General features: G+C 36.1%; 1 protein-coding gene across 7 annotated transcripts in view; it reads left to right on the forward strand.

Annotated features, from left to right (window-relative positions):
- AK4 (adenylate kinase 4) overlaps positions 1-18213 on the forward strand; it is a 30548-nt gene that overhangs the window by 10363 nt on the left and 1972 nt on the right. For all 7 annotated transcript variants that reach the window (XM_087889794.1, XM_034433283.3, XM_034433282.3 and 4 more), the window contains 3 exons: positions 10760-10879; positions 15030-15202; positions 17333-17451. In XM_087889794.1, coding sequence (XP_087745920.1) covers positions 10760-10879; positions 15030-15202; positions 17333-17451 — 412 coding nt within the window. The remainder of the gene's footprint in view (positions 1-10759; positions 10880-15029; positions 15203-17332; positions 17452-18213) is intronic.

Consider the following 18213-nt stretch of genomic DNA (forward strand, 5'->3'; position numbering starts at 1 on the left):
CGGCTATGCATGAATAGACTTATACTTCAACCATACATTAAACAGAACTGTTTCTAAGCAGATACTCATCAATCATTTTGATTCATTCTTGGACCTCCAAATGACCTGATTGCTGCTTTGTATTAACCTAGTTTGCTGCCAGCGATCCATTTTTATTACCTGACATAGTTTTTTTACGGATCACATTTGTACAGAACATTTTACTAAGAGTTTATAAATTTTTATTATCACCATTCACTAGAATGAAATATGCAATACCTACTTTCTCACAAGAAAATTTTATGCACAAACGCATGAATGAATAGAACAGCTACTTTTAGTTAGTCTATGACCAGGCTGAAACATATATATATATTTTTCCAATCTGAAAATGGATTGAAGTTTAAAACATGGCTGTTATGGATATAAGTGTTCTGTTTTAGCTGCTGTGATTGGAAGTTGCCTTGCCTCTTCTTATTGGATAACGGACTTTGGAATTTTTCTCTCTGTGGACCAGCCCGGTACACAGGACGGATTGTTGACATGCTCTTGTGTTTGGCTTAGACTGATTGGTGGATTATTTGGGTGAAATTTTAGAGTGAAGCAGCAGGTATTTAAGGAGCACATGATCTATTGTGAGTCATTTTATAGTAACTGCCATTGGAGAAGATCTGGAGAGTAAACCACAAAGAAAGAGGTTACAGAGTACAGAATTACAGAGTTAGAAGGGACCTTGGAGATTGAGTCCAACCCCCTACTCAAGCAGGAGAACCTATATTATTGCAAACAGAGGGCCGTCCAATCTCTTCTTAAAAACCACCAGCAATTTCTGGAGGCAAGCTGATTAATTGTTCTCACCGGCAGGAAATTTCTCCTTAGGTCTAGGTTGGATCTCTCCTTGATAAATTTCCAATTGTCACTTCTTGCCCTGCCCTCAGGTGCTGTGGGGAATAGACTGACCCCATCTTCAGGACTGACAACCAAAATCAGCCTTGTATTGGTCTTTCTGCTGCAGGGACTACTGTTGGAAACTGGCTCCTGCCCGCCTCTGAAGCTGTGTCTGAAGTACCAATCCCAGTTTGTTGTCTTATTTTTTGTTTAAGTTTTTATTCATACATTTTTAGACCAATAGAAGAATATAGAACGATGGGTCTCACCACTCCTTGCCATTTCCTTATTTTCCAAATCAATCAATTTTTGATTTAACATTTTCCCTTCTCCAAAATCTCCTCGCTATAGATAAATTCACTCTTTTATATAGTTGTTTGTACATGTATGATCACTGATACATATATATTAAATCGAATCCTTTCTTTTTCTTTTTAAAATGAAGTTTGCCTTTAAGGTCCCCCCCCCACCCGATTTTTCTAAGGCTGCTAGGTCAATTGTGATTGGCTAGGTCAGTCACTAATATCCCACCTCTAAAATTGCACCAAACAAATCCTGGCCTAGCTAGGCTAGTTAGAGAATTAGTCAGGAGAGCAGTGCTAATGTTCAAGGTTTCTTAATTTGAGCCCATGGAATGCACTAGGAATATTGGCTCAGATGTCTATGGATATTCTCAGTCATCTAGGTCATGGTTGTCCCAAAGGTGCTTTTTCAAGAGACAACTGGACTTCCAAGTTTTTCTTTGAAGATGTTTTGCTTCTCATCCAAGAGGCTTCTTCAGCTCATTTGTTCAGGATAACTGTGCATCTTTCTTTATCAGCTGGCAGGATGGTGATGTTTGGGTCTCTTCCTAGGGATGTCACTGCTCTCCTTTCCTGAATTGTGAGGTTGGAAGGGGTGTTTTGGCACTAGTGAGGGCTGCAGATACCTTCATCCTTACCATAATTGTTTTGCTTCTGATTCTGCCAGTTTATTGTTCCTGGTGGTTGACGCTGTGGCTGTGAAAAGATCTACAATTGGTAGCTGCTCTGGTGTTACTGCAAAATTCAGTCCTTTGGCCAAAACATTATTTTCTGTTTGAGTAAGATTCAGTTCTTGGGTAAGCTGAAGAAGCTTCTTGGGTCAGAGAAGTGAAATATCTTCAAAGAAAAACCAGAAAGTCCAGTTGGCTCTTGAAAAAACACCTTTGGGACAATTGCTCAGATGCACCTGCAAAGTGCTTGCCAGCACCAAAACAGGTATGCTACGTTCCATGGTCTGGGAGGCCTTCAAGACATAGTCAGCAAAGGAAAGACGAGGGATAATATTGCCAGATTTGAGCTACTGTTAAGAGTTTTCTTTATCTTTTTGTTGTCTAGAGGTGACCTACTTTTTTTTTTGCAGCAGAAGAGGCTCGTTCTGAATCCTAGGAACAAAACACCCAAAACACAGATTTTGTTTTAGAATAGATGCTCCTGGCCTGAAACCGATTACATAGAACTTTTGGAATTCAGTGTTTTGTTTCACATTGGGAACCAAGACACATTTCCCATTTTGTGCACACCTCTGTTATTCACCCCTAGCAAACTCCTTTCTGACATAATTTTAGTTCTCTTGTTCACTTTTAGTCCTACACTTTAGCTTGCATATTCATTGATCTCACTCTACAGCATCAGGCTGTCTTCAAATCTATAATATCCATCCCTGTTTTTTAGTTGCTCAAAGAGATAAGCTAAATTAATTTTTTTTAAAAATGGATGAAATGTATTTATGTTCTGTGCATTCTGCTTTTGTAAAATCATCAAGCATATAAAGATAGTTAAAAAATGTGTACTGAAAATAAACCCCATCCATGCTTAATCAAATCACTTCACTTCCCCCATCAGTCTTAGAGTGAGATGAAATGGTGAGACCTTATTCCAATCACAAAGTTGCTTTTATCCAAAAGTCTTTAGGATGTATGTAGCTCTCAGTGAGCAGATCATAGCTATTCTCCAGACTTAAGTCTGTGGGTATATATACAAACATATGCATATGCTATTTTAAAACAGGCTTGCAACATACATTGTTGTGAAAAAAATCTGCATGTGCAAAGTGTTGCTATAGGTCATTTGCAGTCCCTTGTTGCATAACTATATTTTGCTTGTTATTTCTAGTGATCTGAGTCAAGCTTTGTAGGAAGATTACAAAGAAGGGCTTGAATTGCCATAAGAAACAGGCTAAAAGCATGTGTGCAGATATGTGGATTTATCTCTTTAATTTAAAAAAAAATATCTATAGCTCTTCAGTGATAAAATATACACTCTCACCTCTTGGCCTGATTTTAATGACACTCCTATTTATTTAATCTATGACTAACCCTTCTGCTATTCACTTGGCTACCAGTTTTCCTGGTATATCATTTCCCACATAAACAGTATAATTTTAGAGTGATCTGAAATGATCTTTTTAAAACTTACTGATAGGATTCTTAATTTCTCCCCACCCTAATTTCTTACCCCTGCCTATATCCAACAAGTATTAAAATAAGCATTCCAAATAAGAAAGATAGGATTTTCAGGGTTTTTTTTTTTTTTTAGGCTTCTGTCTTTTTATTGTTACTAACATTAATGATTTGTGGTTTTTCTTCATTTGGTTGTCGTGGTTACTGCTTTCAAAGGACTTTGCCTTATGTTCTGAAGTGTCCTCTTTTTAAAGGGAACCGTCTTACAAGACTTACCAATATGCTTTTAATACGCATCTCACTTTTAGTTTGGGTCCCACAACACTGTAGGTTATAATGTGGCTTGCTTGGCTTACTGTATTGTGTTGAGTCAGTATGTTAGATAAACCAAAGCAAGCTGTGTTTAAACGAACTAGTGCTTAATACAAGAACCTAATCACAGTTATCAGTCTTAAATATGGGCTTTACTCTTTATTATTCAAATAGTAACTAAAATGAGTTCCTGAGACATCCACAACAATAATATTTATAATAAATAAGAATGCAGCCATAAAACAATCATTGAAGATTTAGATTGAAGATCAGAATCTCTGGATCAGAATGAAGAGTTATTCTTGTTAAATAGGTTTCATTTAATATGTTGATTTGGGGAGTGTTCATGATTACTTCTTTGCCTTTTGTAATATTTTACTCTATTCTAATTGTAAGATGCTCAGAGGTACTGGAAGTTACTGGCGGCCTATAAACTGTATAAATAAACTAAACTAATAATTAAATGTATAGATGGATAAATATGTTAAGGCCCCTTCTCCATGAACATTGCAAGGGAAGCGTGAATATATAGTATTCATACTTCTATTTAGTAGAATTTAAGAGTCTAAAAGCCTTCTTAGATTTAATGCACCTCAACTTTTGGGCAAGGTGACTTTGGAAAAAGCCATAATCAGAACCTTTTTAAAACATAAACAGTTTTGTGTAGGACTAAGTGGCCTTGAGATTACCTAGGCCTCAAGCCATTTAGGGATTTGAAGGGAAGGATTGAATTAAAAACCATAGACAAGCAGTTCAGGCTTCCAAAACAAAAGAGAGGTGTGAACAGATCATTTACAGTTAACAACTCTGGCTGCTCCCTTTTTGTATGAGTTGAAGGTTCGAATTCTTTTATAAGAGTGGCTCCATGTATGGTACGCTGTAGAAATCCCTTAGGAAGTTCGATTGGCTCTGGTTAACCAATCTAGATCTATCCCTGCTAGGTTTAAGTTGCTGTTACACAACCAGCTGTAACTGGGAAGAGTGGGATAGTGGCAGAGATTCTACTTGGATGTTAAAAATGAATCCAGAAGGAGTGTTGAACTGAAACCTGCTTGTGTGTGTTTGTGTATTGAAAACAAACCCCAATCATGCTTAAAGGCTACATGTTAAATATGCTGGTTAAACTTTGAAAACAGGCCACAGCTCAGGGTCTCTGGAGCAGTCTCAAGTTCTCTTTATTTCAGTAACAAGGAGACAGTTTTTAACAGGGGGCCTATAATGGAAAACTAGAATAATTGTTTCCCCAAAAGATTAAGGTGCTAAAAGAGGAATAAATAGAACTACTCATAAAGGAGAGCGTTGAACTAAAGTGGAGGCTGTCAGAAGCCCAAAATGAATACGCAACTGTTTCTTTCATAGAATATTTAACGACTAGATTGCTCATTGATGTCAGAAATAATCCTGTCCTTGGGGACTCTGTTCAAGTTTCAGTTCCTTCCTCTATAGAGTTAATCTCCTTTCTAGCCCACTGTCCATCTGTGCCTTTTCTTGACCTCACAAGAACAAAGCCATCTACCACATTCTTTTCTTCACCATTAACTGTGAATTCATTAAGCTTTCTAGTTGACAAATCTTTGTCATCTGCCTGTTTAATATTAACCCAGATTTTTCCCTTTCCCTTTTATTTTACTAATGAGCTCTTCTGAATCTTTCAGCCAACGAAGTGTCCCTGCTTTCTTATCTCAGCTTTTTAGAATTTCACCCCCCAATTTTGATTCATGCTCTTTGTCCCCCTCAGATTCATTATATTACATTTGTGTTTTATTATTTATATAAATTTGTGTTGTGTGTATGTATGTATGTGAGTGCATGCATTTTAGATATGTAGCTATTATGATGTATTATAATTTATTCACTGCTTCAGTTAAACTGATATGGGGATAATTCCCATCTGTCCCTCTTCTGAACCACTTTCTCGAAACTGAGTTCTTACAGTAGCTCCTTGTTCATTACAAAGGTTTCTCAGAAGATTAATCAGATGTTCTAACACACCCATTAGCATTAATACATGTCACATTCTGTTATGGATGCATTCGCATTTTCATTTTTGTATTCTTTTTTGTTTGCTGCTATCCTTGAGTCCTACAGTTTTCTCTTTTCATGCTTTACACTGAAAGTCTGCAATCAGTTGAGTGTCCTTATTGTCGAGACTTTCATCTTTCTTTTTTCCTTTTTGGAATTTGGAAAGAATATTTTTTGTTGGGTCTTCATAGTGGCCCTTAGTTTTTCCAATAACTACTTATGACTAGAAATCGGGTCCCAATTGCAATAATAAGTTGATGACTACCTTATATCCCTTATATTTATCTATATTCTGAGTTCCCCAGGTGAAATTGCCTTGTCACGCTTACTCTCTTTTAATTTGCTGAATTGAAAACTTGTACATTTGACATCAGTACATTGCAGTCTGTTCTACAATCTGCTGATTGGATTGTGTTTCGGTACCTTCTTTTTGCTATTATATAACTCATTTTCCTTTTGTGTGTGTGATGCTGTGCATCCAGTGATGTCCATAAGTTACTTGAAACAGCTGTTGGCAATAAACCAATAGTTCCCCTTGCAAATCTCCCTGCATATTATGCTGACTGGAGTTGCTTTTTTGTAAAATGAGTGACCATATACCTGTGATCAATAAATAAAATAAATAAAATATTATGTTTACCCATTTGTACATTATTATTGCTGTAAAGCATATTAAATCTTTTCTCAGAAATCAAATACACTCAGTAATACATTTTTTTTGCCTATATGCTAAAAAAGGTAGACTTGGTAGGAGATAAGATGTCGTCTTAAAGTTTCCCTTTCATCAAAGGATTTTTCCCCCCATCAAATTAACATGTAAAAAGAATTATGTGGGTTTCTTGCTCATAGGTTGCCTAAGTTTTGCAGGAAAGGACTTGCTAAAACATTCTGGGTGTATAATGTAATAACTTTCTTTTTTTTTAAAAAAAAATGTTTATTAAATTTCCAAAGATTAAAATACCCAGTACAAAAAGAAACATAATACACAAAAAAACAAGACAGACACACATACAAAAATTTTAAACAAACAAAAACAAACGTATCAAATTTTCAATACTAGTAACAACTTTTCTGCATCGGTATCTCTAACCTATTTAACCTCTTTACACAAAATATCTCTATCTTAAACTTACATCCTTGTTTAAATTATCTTAACTTCTATTTACAATAATTTAATAACTTTCTATACAAATCTTATATGTATAATTTGTAATGGGTAACTTGAAAACTGGTGGATCCCTTGTGGGATGTTTCTTTTTCTGATGTTCGGTTCTGTATCATGTATTATTCCAGTTTAATTGTTTCATGTTGCATGCCATCCAGAATCAGACTGCCAGTATATACTGTAAATAAATTATCCAATCCATGACTAATGTGAATGCTGTTTTAGGACTTATTTCATTTGAGGATTTTTAGATATTATCTGGCTTACGGTAAAATAAAAATATATTTAATTTCTCTAACTTCTCAAGACAACTTCTCTTGTCTGTTTTGGAAGATCTCATTGCCTGAACTACTACAAGAAAGGATGCATTTATTTTCTGGTAATATTGGCCCTTTTTAAATATTAATATTAAATGGGCAAACAAACATAAAATCTGCAGTTCCAGGAACCACCACATAGTTCCAATATGATGCAAGTAATGTAGCATTTGTAAAATTTACAAAAGAAGAAATAGCTGCTAAACAGTGTAAAATAAATTTCAAATCTTAGACATGTATATCAATTTATCTCTCTCCCAAACGCAGATGGAATTCTTCATGGACTCCAGTGCTTCATTTTCCAAAGTGTTCAACCATAGTTTCAAAATGGATAAAAGCCTGTAATGATAGTCCCTGATCTATGACCACAATTGGGACCAAAGTTTCTGTTGCTAAGCAAGGCGGTTGTTTAAATGAATCACACCCAATTTCACAACCTTTCTTTTGCCACCATTTTTAAGCAAACCACAGCAGTTGTTAAGTAAATCACGCGGTCGTTAAACAAATCTGGTATCCCTTGACTTTGCTTGTCAAAAGCTAGCTGTGAAGGTTGAAAATGGCAATCATATGACCTTGGGATGCTGCAACCATCATAAATACCTGGTGGTTGCCAAGAAACCAAATTTTGATCATATGATTATGACGATGCTACAAGAAGTGTAAGTGTGAGGACTGGTTTGAGTCACTTTTTTCAGTGCCATTGTAACTTCAAAGAGTGGCTAAATGAATGGTTGTAAGCCAAGGCCTACCTGTACAGTAGAATCTCTGCTGTACATATACGTAAAACAGTGGTGCGCAACCTTTTGGGCATCAGGGACCGGTTCCGTGGAGATAGGTTTTTGCACGGACTGGAGGCGGCGTGGTTTCATGTGCTGCCTGCATCCCATGGATGGGGCTTCACTTGTTTGCGTGGCCCGGTTTCTGGCATGCTGTGGCCTGGTGCCAGTCCACGGACCAGGGGTTGAGGGACCCAGATGTGAACTATTCAGTTTATCCCAGGATTCTCTGTTCTGATAGCCGAAGAACAGAAGATAATATTGAAATAATTGCGCAAAATTTGGTTTCCTTTTTTCATAGGTCTGATTGGCGCTTCCTGCTTATCTCTTCTCTGTGCTACTCCTGCTAATTTTCTGGTCAGCAAAGGTTCCAATTCTAAGATACTTTGTACAGGTTGTACTCTTTTAACAAATGCCTTGGATAGTAACTGTTCACAGTTATGACAGTAGTGAAAAAGTAACTTTGCAGCTAATGTCTACATTTACAACCTTTGTAGTCTCTCTCTCTCCCTCTCTCCCCTCCTACCATGTGTGTGTTATGTTTGCCAGACAATAGGCATTGCCCTATTCCTGATCCATTTTTATTCCTTTTTCCCCCTTCACAGAATGGAGAGCTATCTCTTCCTGAGTTTTTTTTCTGCAGCACAACAAGTGCAAACAGCAAATTAACAGTCTGGGCTCGGTGACTTTAATGAGTTGATTAGAACCCTCCAGTTTACTGGCAGCTGCTGGCAGCAATTGACAAGATCCTAATCAGTTTCATATTAAATACTTTCTTTTGCCTCCCTCATGTGTCAGCCTGCTAACCAAGCAGCTGATGGTATCACATTCTTTTTGATGTTTATCTTCAATTGTGTGCCTGCTTTACTCTCTTGTAATCCTATCTCTTCCAGTGAATGCAAAAACATACAATTATTTTTTTTGCTAATCTAAAGGGCAGTGGGAAAATTTTTTTTTTGGCCTTTTAGCTGTCTTCCTCCTAGGTCAATTTCTAGAAACCTTCCTAGCTATTTGGATTCATTCAGATGGTTGGGGTTGTATCCTTCTGATGCTGTAAAGCAAAGGAAAGCTGAAGTAAAATTGTAAGCATGGTCATGGTCGTATGATTTTCCACTTAATAACCAGTTCAGTTAATGACCAAGTTGCTGGTCATAATTATGACCTGAAACAAGGTCCACTGCAATCTCTTTCCTAGTGTTAAGGAAAGCAGCAGTTCTACTTGCATTTGTGGTGATGGGCATAATTGTTTTTATAAAGTTACAAATGGTCTAAGGGCCCAGAAATAATATTTTGGAATTAATTATAAAGAATCTTTCCTGTGGGAAAATGCTTTTATTTTTATTTATTTATTTTTTAAAAAACAAGATTTTAAAAATTGAATGCTATAGGGAACTAGAAAGATTACAATTAAAGGAGAAGAACACTCAAACTTGACTTATAATTACAAAATGAAGCAAAATGTTTTAACACTGGATTTATTGAATATCTTTGAACAGGGGTCCTAAAGTTTATTTTAATACCGTGTTTCCCTGAAAATAAGACCCTGTCTTATATTTTTTTGAACCCTGAAATAAGCGTTTGGCGCTCAAAAGCCTGATTGGGCTTATTATCAGGGGATGTCTTATTTTGGGAGAAAAGGGTAGTGTCTGATTCTGTAGATAGACTATGTCTAAATGATATTATTGAAGGGGAACAAGTTCTACCTGACAATATTGAGACTGCATTGAAAATGGATTTTAAAATGACTACAAGAATGACATGGGAAAATGTTGTATTGGACATACAAAATAAATTGGCTGATGTCTTAAATTTAATTAATCATTAAATAATTAACTAAAAAGGATATGGAAACAACAAATCAAGAGAGTGACTAGGATAATTTTCCTGTATTGGCTTGTTGGAGCTTTGAAGAATTTTGTAGGAAGAGACAAAAAAAAAATGAAATCAAGTTTTACAACATTATTTGAAGGAAGTAAAGATCAAGATTAACAAAAAGGGGGAATATAAAGTTGGTTTATTTGAACAAAGCTAAAGAGGTATGTTATCTCTGGTGACCCTTGCTGGATTGCTTTGCGACATTGGGTCAGAAATGAGGGAGGTTTTATAGATTTTTTTAATAGATAAGAGATGGATTATGGGAAGAAGAGATCATTTGTTGCATTTTAAGAGAAGGTGATAAAAGATTAAAATTGTTTATACTTGTGAAAAGATGAAAGTGGGAAGTCACTTTTTTATATGTTATTTTTCTTTATACGTTTTTTATTTCTCTCTCTCTACTTTTCTGCACCTTTTAACTTTTTTTTTAGTTTTTGAAAACTTTGTATGAGTTATTATTGTTGCAGTTATAATTCTTAATAAAATTACTACATAAGAAAGATTCCTGTTTTTTCCAAAATCCTCATTTCACAAAGGGAAACGTTCCATTATGGATCCCCCCCCTAAAATAATTAAGTAAAAGCCCATGCTACTCAATTATTGGCAATTACTGTTGGGAGCTGGAATTTTGGTAATGAAAATTAGAGAAGGAATTAATGTATTGGTTAATAATGCCAATATACGGCTTATCTAAATATCTGATCTGTGGCATTAAGCTTGTTAGAGGAAAAGAAGAGGTGATTGTTCAGAAGTAATTGCATAATAAATCTTTGAAATTTAGGTAATTTATTTTTCATTTCTGAACAAGCTGTTCTCTGCACTAGTATTATAGCAGAAGGGAGGGAGGAGGGAGGGGGGAGAGAGAGGGAGGGATGGAGAGAGAGGGAGAGAGAGAGAGAGAGAGAGAGAGAGAGAGAGAGAGAGAAAATCCCATTTAAATGCAAAAGGAGCATTAAAAATAACTTGGTTAAATGCTCACAGGCTTTTTTCCACCCACAAACAGATATCGGTATAATGGCAAAGCAGCATCTTGAGAAAGGTCTTTTGGTACCAGATCATGTAATTACACGTGTAATGATGACAGAACTGGAAAAAATGCAAACTCAGCCTTGGTTACTAGATGGTAAGTGATTATCTTGGTTTTATTTTTAAGGTTAAAACAAAAAAATCCTTTTTCTGCAAGAAATCCTTAAACATTTCAGTAAAATATACTCTATCACGTTGTGCCAATAGTTGATACTACACCGTACCAGAATTAGACTGACCAATATTTTTAGTAGCTGGTAATAAAGTAGACAAATAAAAACATATTGAAAGCATCTAGGAATAGAAGAGTAATAGTTTGGCTTTTGACAAATATTTATACATCTATTGCTGTAGATAATTATCTACATATAAAATTCTGTTTTGTATATACTGTTATATACTTCTATTTTGCCTCAGTCAATTTGACTTTTAAGAGATATTTTACAATGCTGTGTAAAATAACAGAAAAAAAAACACAGAGTAATGCAATACAATCATAACCAAAAGATATCAACCTCTTCTCTCTTTTTAGGGCAAGTGTTATAACACCATTGTTTTCTGAATTTTTTTTGAAAAAAATCCCCATGTCTTTACCAGGTTTCTAAACACCAAAGAAAACACCAATTGTGCCTCTTTGGATAAACTATACCATATCATCCCCTTACTACAAAATGCTTGTTTCCAAGTGCCTACTCTGAAATTTCTGTCAGGTGTGAACCAACAACATATCCTCTCTGATAGAATATATTTGATAGGGAGTTTTCATTTGGAATTTTGAGATATGGTTTCTGTCTCATGCTTGGAGTACTTTGCAATTGTTACCTCCAATCTTCTCCAACATCTTCCCCCAAAATGGAAGTTGTAACTGTGGTTGTAAAACACAACCCTTCGGCTCCTTCATATTTTAAATTACTTTTTTTTCATCATTATTATTATTTTTAAAATTTGATTTATATGCCGCCCTTCCCCGGAGACTCAGGGCAGCTTACAATGTGCTCAGCAATAGCCTTCATCCTTCTGTATATTTATACAAAGTCAGCTTATTGCCCCCACAACTGGGTCCTCAATTTACCTACCTTAGAAAGGATGGAAGACTGAGTCAACCTTGAGCCTTGGCGAGATTCGAATTTGCAGTAATTGCAGGCAGCTTTTCTTAATAACCAGCTTAATAACAGGGTGCCTTAGGCCACTGTACTACCAAGGCTCTCTTTAGATTTGTCTTTAGCTTTTAGGAGTTTCTAAACCAGTGGTTCTCAAACTAGATCCTGAGAGCAAACATTATGATCTTGGGACCTAGTTGTGGATGATGATTCCTCAATCATCATCCACATCATCATCCAATCATCATTTGGAGTCCTCAGACTCCAAAGTGCTTTGGTTTATGCAAACTATATCTATTGATATTTACTCTATTATAAATTAAATTGAGAAATTTTTAAATATTTGATTTTGTGGACTCTCTGAAAGACTTTCAGGGACCCCCAAGTATCCCCAGATCACAGTTTGAAAAACACTGTCCTAGATTAACATTTTAACCACTAAATCATGTTAGCTGTCTTCTCATCCACCTAGAAGTGGTATATCAGTATCTTGTTTATCCCCAATGCTTGGGAATGTGACTACTGTAAGCTGTCAGATTCCTTGATCTGCCTTCTGTAACATGAAACAGTGCACCCTTCATGTGCTCCTCGAGCGTGACAAATAGCAACTGGTAGGTGGGAGGAGAGAACAGAGCCAAGATACTTTGCTTATAATGATATCATTTTATGCTATCAACATTGTTAGTGATAGCTCACTTTGGCTAATTTGCAACTTGAATTTTAAAAGGAGAAACCTCACCCATTTTCTTTTAAAAAAACAACAACACAGCCTTATTTGACTATAGATAACTTGAAGCTTCCACAAATGACTGCAGGAAAATTGGACAAACTGGATTTCAGAATCAGGATTTTGTCTTTGTTTAAAAAGAGTTCTAAGACAATGGAATAAATTTATTTTTAAAGAGTAGTATTTGCCCTTGTATAGCATAGAAGCAAATTTAAATAAAAAAATATATATCTTAAGATGGATAACTTTTGCTGTCTCAGGCTACCTAAGCCAATTAAAACGGGAACCCTGGTATCTTAATGGGAAGATTCCTTCCACATATTTTTAGAGAAAGGGCATAAGAGCTGCTTGTCATGTAGAAGGAAAAGCTTCACACTCAGGTACATGAACCAGATTCTCATTCGATTCAGTTGAATGAGCTGATGTAATGCTAATTCATTCTTAAACTGTAAGTTCTCATAGCACTTTAAAATATTAATATCTGGTGCTGTTAAAAAAATCTGTGCACTGTTTAACTAAGACATAGGCAGTGGTGGGATTCAGCCAGTTCGCACCACTTTGGGAGAACCGGTTGTTAACTTTCTGAGCAGTTTGGTTGTTGGAAGAAAACATTAGAGCAGAGAACCGGTTGTTAAATTATTTGAATCCCACCACTGGACATGGGTAATAATGGCTTCAGAGTGTGGGTTGGGGGAAGTAGTTGATTTTCTTTCATTTCTGGAAAAGAAATGGCCACATGAAACTCAGGATAATTAATGGAAAATGAGGAGAATTGTAAGAGTGAGATTCCCAGCTGCCCTAAAGAAATAATTTTAAAAATATTAGCAGAGATGTGGAAACAGGTATCCAAGTAAGAGTTGGTTCTTGACTCAGGTTAAAACTAATATCAGTTGATGAGACACTTGTCTATCAAAGTGGCTTATAACTGAGAGAAAGCTCTGAGCATTAATATATTTTGTGCATGCTTATGGTTAATAAATAGTTGCCTTTCCCTCTTTTTAAAATTAAAGTACAGATTGATTATTTATTTTATTTAAAACATTTATATAGCCACTCATTTTCCAACCAACTCTGGGTGGCTTCCAAGGACATTAAAGCAACAAATAAAATCATATGAAAATTATAAATCTTGAGCAGATTGAAATAAAACATTAAAAATAACACTTGGCTTGAATCACTCTGTCATCAGTGAAATACAGTATCTGATGGAATGGTAAATGTTCCCACCTTCCTATATAATGAAACCAGTGTGGGCTTGAGGTCCTGGGAACTGATGTACATGGCTTGTGGCATTTTTGTGAAAGGAGGTGCTGTTTCCTTATGAATGACTTAGATTAATGCACAATTTCTCTATATAGTAATTCTCACTGTTTTAAGAAAAGGCATAAATGAGTCAAACGTGCTGGTAGAAAAAGAAAGCTGTGTTGTGTATTTATAAGAGAAAAAGGAAAACATGTTTATTCTGTTTCATATTTTCTTGCCATCTTGGGTCTTTCAATAGTTGCCTTCTTTATGCGTACATAGACAAATGGGGCATTTTACACACCTAGGAAAAAGCAAAGCTTCTGGCTGTGTATGCTCTAAAATATTTGGATGTTCTAGAACTCAAACATGTCACTAAATTCAACTTAAAATGTAAGCTAGTATAAGATTACAACCTTTGGATTTATGCAACACAATTTGCTTGATTGAATGCAGAACCATCAGTTATTTTTGCCCTTTCTCTGAAGAATGAAGAGCCTAATGCAACTGACTATTTTTAGAGAGGTGTCATTGTAAATATTTAACTGTTTGGCCACTGCGATCAATTTGTAAAGCACGTGCTGTCAGAATTGCTCAGAAATTCATTGAACTTCTGACTACTGATTCTTTTCTGGTAATTAGATCACCATTTTGTCATATTATGTGGGGATCTTTTTGCCTTGGGAATTTGAGGGAAGTAGAACCGGTGCAATCTAGGTTGTTTTCTTCCATATGCAGTTTGGATTTTACTCATCCTGGCTGCTGCCAAGAAATGGATGGAGAAGTGATCACTCATGATTATAAATCATGAGATTGTTAATATCTTCTTACTTCCTTAAAGGAACTCCCCTAAAGGAGACTGAAGCTATCTCTTGATCTACTGTAGGTTCTCTATAACTATTGCCCAGTTTCCAATCTTCTTCTCTTTTTTTTTGCTTCAGTGCTTATTGACTACATTTTAAATTTTTATTGTATATATTTTATTGTAGATTTTATTGGGCGCATTCATGCTGTGGCCATTATGGAGCAGCCTTGTATGTGATACATAAGCATTGTAAATACATGGTAATAAATAACTGGAATCACTACTTTAAGGCTATAAAATAGGGGTGGTTTTTTTTGTTAACATTCCAAGCTCATTCCGCAATTTATTATTTTTAATTCACTTTTTCATATAGGTTTTCCAAGGACATTGGGTCAAGCTGAAGCACTTGACAGGATATGTGAACTGGATCTAGTGATAAGTTTGAATATCCCATTTGAGTCTCTTAAAGACCGACTTAGTGCTCGTTGGATTCACCCAGCAAGTGGCAGAGTATATAATATGGAATTCAATCCACCTCAAACCCAGGTAAGATAATGAACTATGATTTGATAAGAGGAAGGGTGGGCATTCAGATAATTCAGTATCCTATGCCTTTTATTTTCTAGATAGACTCACACTGATAGGTTTATATATTTAGATTACATATTTTGGGGAAATGAAAGAGAAGCAAAAACAATGGGAAACAACTAGGGGAGAAAGGGAGGGCAGGGGGAATAAGTATGGCCAGCTGAATGTCCAGCTCTTTCTAGAAATGATTTTGAAATACAGGTAGTCCTTTACTTAATGACTGTTCTGTTTATTTATTTATTTATTTTATTTTGAATTTGTATACCGCCCTTCTCCCTGAGGACTCAGGGCGGTGAACAGCCAAGTAAAAACATCAAGTACAAATATTAAAATACAGTTAAAAATATACATATATAAATTTGGCCCCATTAATTAAAAACAATAAACAAAACACTTAAAAACACTTAAAAAATTAGGCCAGCCTGGCTTGCTGGAAAAGGAAGGTTTTAAGGGCACGGCGGAAGGCACTGAGGTCTTGGATTCTCCTTATCTCTGGAGGCAGTTGTTTCCAGAGGGTAAGTGCCCCCACAGAGAAGGCCCTCCCCCCTGGGGGTCACCAGCCTACACTGTTTGGCTGATGGCACCCCGAGGAGGCCCTCTCTGTGGGAGCGCACGGGTCGATGGGAGGTCGTCGGTGGCAGCAGGCGGTCTCGAAGATAGCTAGGCAACCATTAGCTGTTTAGCAACCATTTGAAGTTAGCAAGGTACTTAAAAACAATTTTATGACAGGTCCACACACTTATGACCATCATAGCATCCCCACAGTCACATGATTATGGTTTGGACGCTTAGTAACCAGTGTGCATTTATAATTGTTGCAACATCCCACAGTCACATGATTGCCATTTTTATGCTTCATATCCGGCTAATGACAAGCAGAGTTAAGGGACTAGCCAGCAATACTATAAAAATCACAAGTTTTGCTCACATGATGTCTTACTTAATGCTAACGGATAATTTGTTTAATGATCACTGGTGTTTCATGTAACTACCATGTTATTTAGTGATGGAGTTGCCAGTGAATTCAGCAAGGACAATCTGTACTACTTAATGATTAGCTGGCAGTATGCTGCTGATTTCTATTAAACAAATAAACAGTCAGCCTTGGATCAAAGACCCTTAGATCACAACAGACAGAGATTATCCTGGTAATCAAAAAGAGATCTCAGACTTCAGCAGCACTCTAGGGGAAGTACTGACTGCCACAGCCTGCTGATGGGTAGCAGGTTAACTGAATTTATCTATCTGTGCACCCTTGGATGCCTAGCTCCTAAAGACTGTCTTATGGGATTACATTGTTGGTTTCAGCAGGCTATTCCAGGACTGTCTTTACCCAAAATCACACAAGTCAGCCAAATATTAATTCCAATCATTGGAAGGGGTTTGTATCAGTGGTGGGTTTCAACCGGTTTGGGCGAGTCGGTAGTGGCGATGATGAGCTGAGAGCAAACCGGTTCGGTCCTCCCGCCCGTCCCTGTGTTATACATCACTTATATTTGGTCATTTTTAGCCCAGCTGAAAGGCGCGGCAGAGTGGATTGCCATGTCTCAGCTGTTCCAAAATATATTGCGCTTGTGCAGAGCGCAAGATTGGTGTACATGCGAGAGAAGCGAGCATGCACGCGGAAGCACGCATGAAGCACCTGCATGAAGCGAACCAGTGGTTATACCGGTTGAAACCCACTACTGGTTTGTATCTCTGTATATATTTCCCAAACAGCTTGCCCCGGGTAAAGTTAAAAAGAGATTCCAAAACTTACATTCAAGAATATCTTTACATATCATCCCCATAGACTCAAATGCAGAAAAAAAGGTTAACATTTCAGTCAGAAATATAGGGAATTGTGACCTTCAGATCTGGGGAGATGAGCCATTAATCATATTGCAGCCTAGTAAATGGTGGAAATTCGGATATGTGTCTTTTTTCTTGAGAGGTAAGATCAATGGGAGCAAACTCTTAAGCTGTATGTAACAAGACTGTTCGGCAGTGGAAAGACTGATCATTGGGCAAGAGACAGAAATTTTTCAATGTGCAGGTTTTTAAAACTTAGTTTTCCACACAATGTAATTCACACCATATTTTAAACAGGGTATTGATGACATTACTGGTGAACCATTAATCCAACGGGAAGATGATAAACCCGAAGCTGTTGCTGCTAGACTAAGAAAATACAAAGATGCTGCAAAGCCTGTAATGGAATTGTACAAGTGAGTTGGAATCCAAACACCATACAAGCAATTTTTAAAACAATATAAGAAAAGGCATGGAGTGTGTCAATAGTCTTTTATTTTTTAAATAATATTTTATTAAAGTTTTACAGATATAGAAATAAAAATGACATCAGCTAAGAAAAATATAAAAGTAAAATTAAAAGTTCAGAGAGAATTGTTTTTGTTAGAAAAATAAATAGTAAGCATCCCCAATTAAAGAAGAAAAAGGAAAAAATATATAGATAAAGAAATGATTTCTCCCTTAAGAATAATCTCTGTATTTCTGTCTGCTGGAAAGCAAAAATTGGAATGGTTTATTTAGTGTCTGCATTAATTGCAAAATGTGACAATCTAGATAGGTTTTTAATATTTTCTATTGCAATATACAAAATATTTTTTATGTTTAAAACTAGATGAAAGTCATGGGATATAATACAAATAGTTTTGGATAACACAAACTACTGAATAATATTTTCCCTTTGTTCTGTTATCCTACATCAATTGACATGTGAATGTATGCCTAGATGAAAAATACTTCCATCTGAAGTATTTTATTAGAAATGCCCTTTATTTTCTTTGTTCAGTTACAAACATGTTATCTCTTTCACAACCTAAAAGACCTCTGGGAATTTAGCTAATGGCTTAATCATGATTACACACAATTTGTATCCAACAGTTGCTAAAAGACTTATATAATTAATACAACTGAAATGAAAATTAGCAGTTGATCATTCAACTATATTTCAATTGATTCTAAAA

This window comes from Pantherophis guttatus, chromosome 3 (genome assembly GCF_059756535.1).
Source record: "Pantherophis guttatus breed Tessera chromosome 3, ASM5975653v1, whole genome shotgun sequence".
Lineage (NCBI taxonomy): Eukaryota > Metazoa > Chordata > Lepidosauria > Squamata > Colubridae > Pantherophis > Pantherophis guttatus.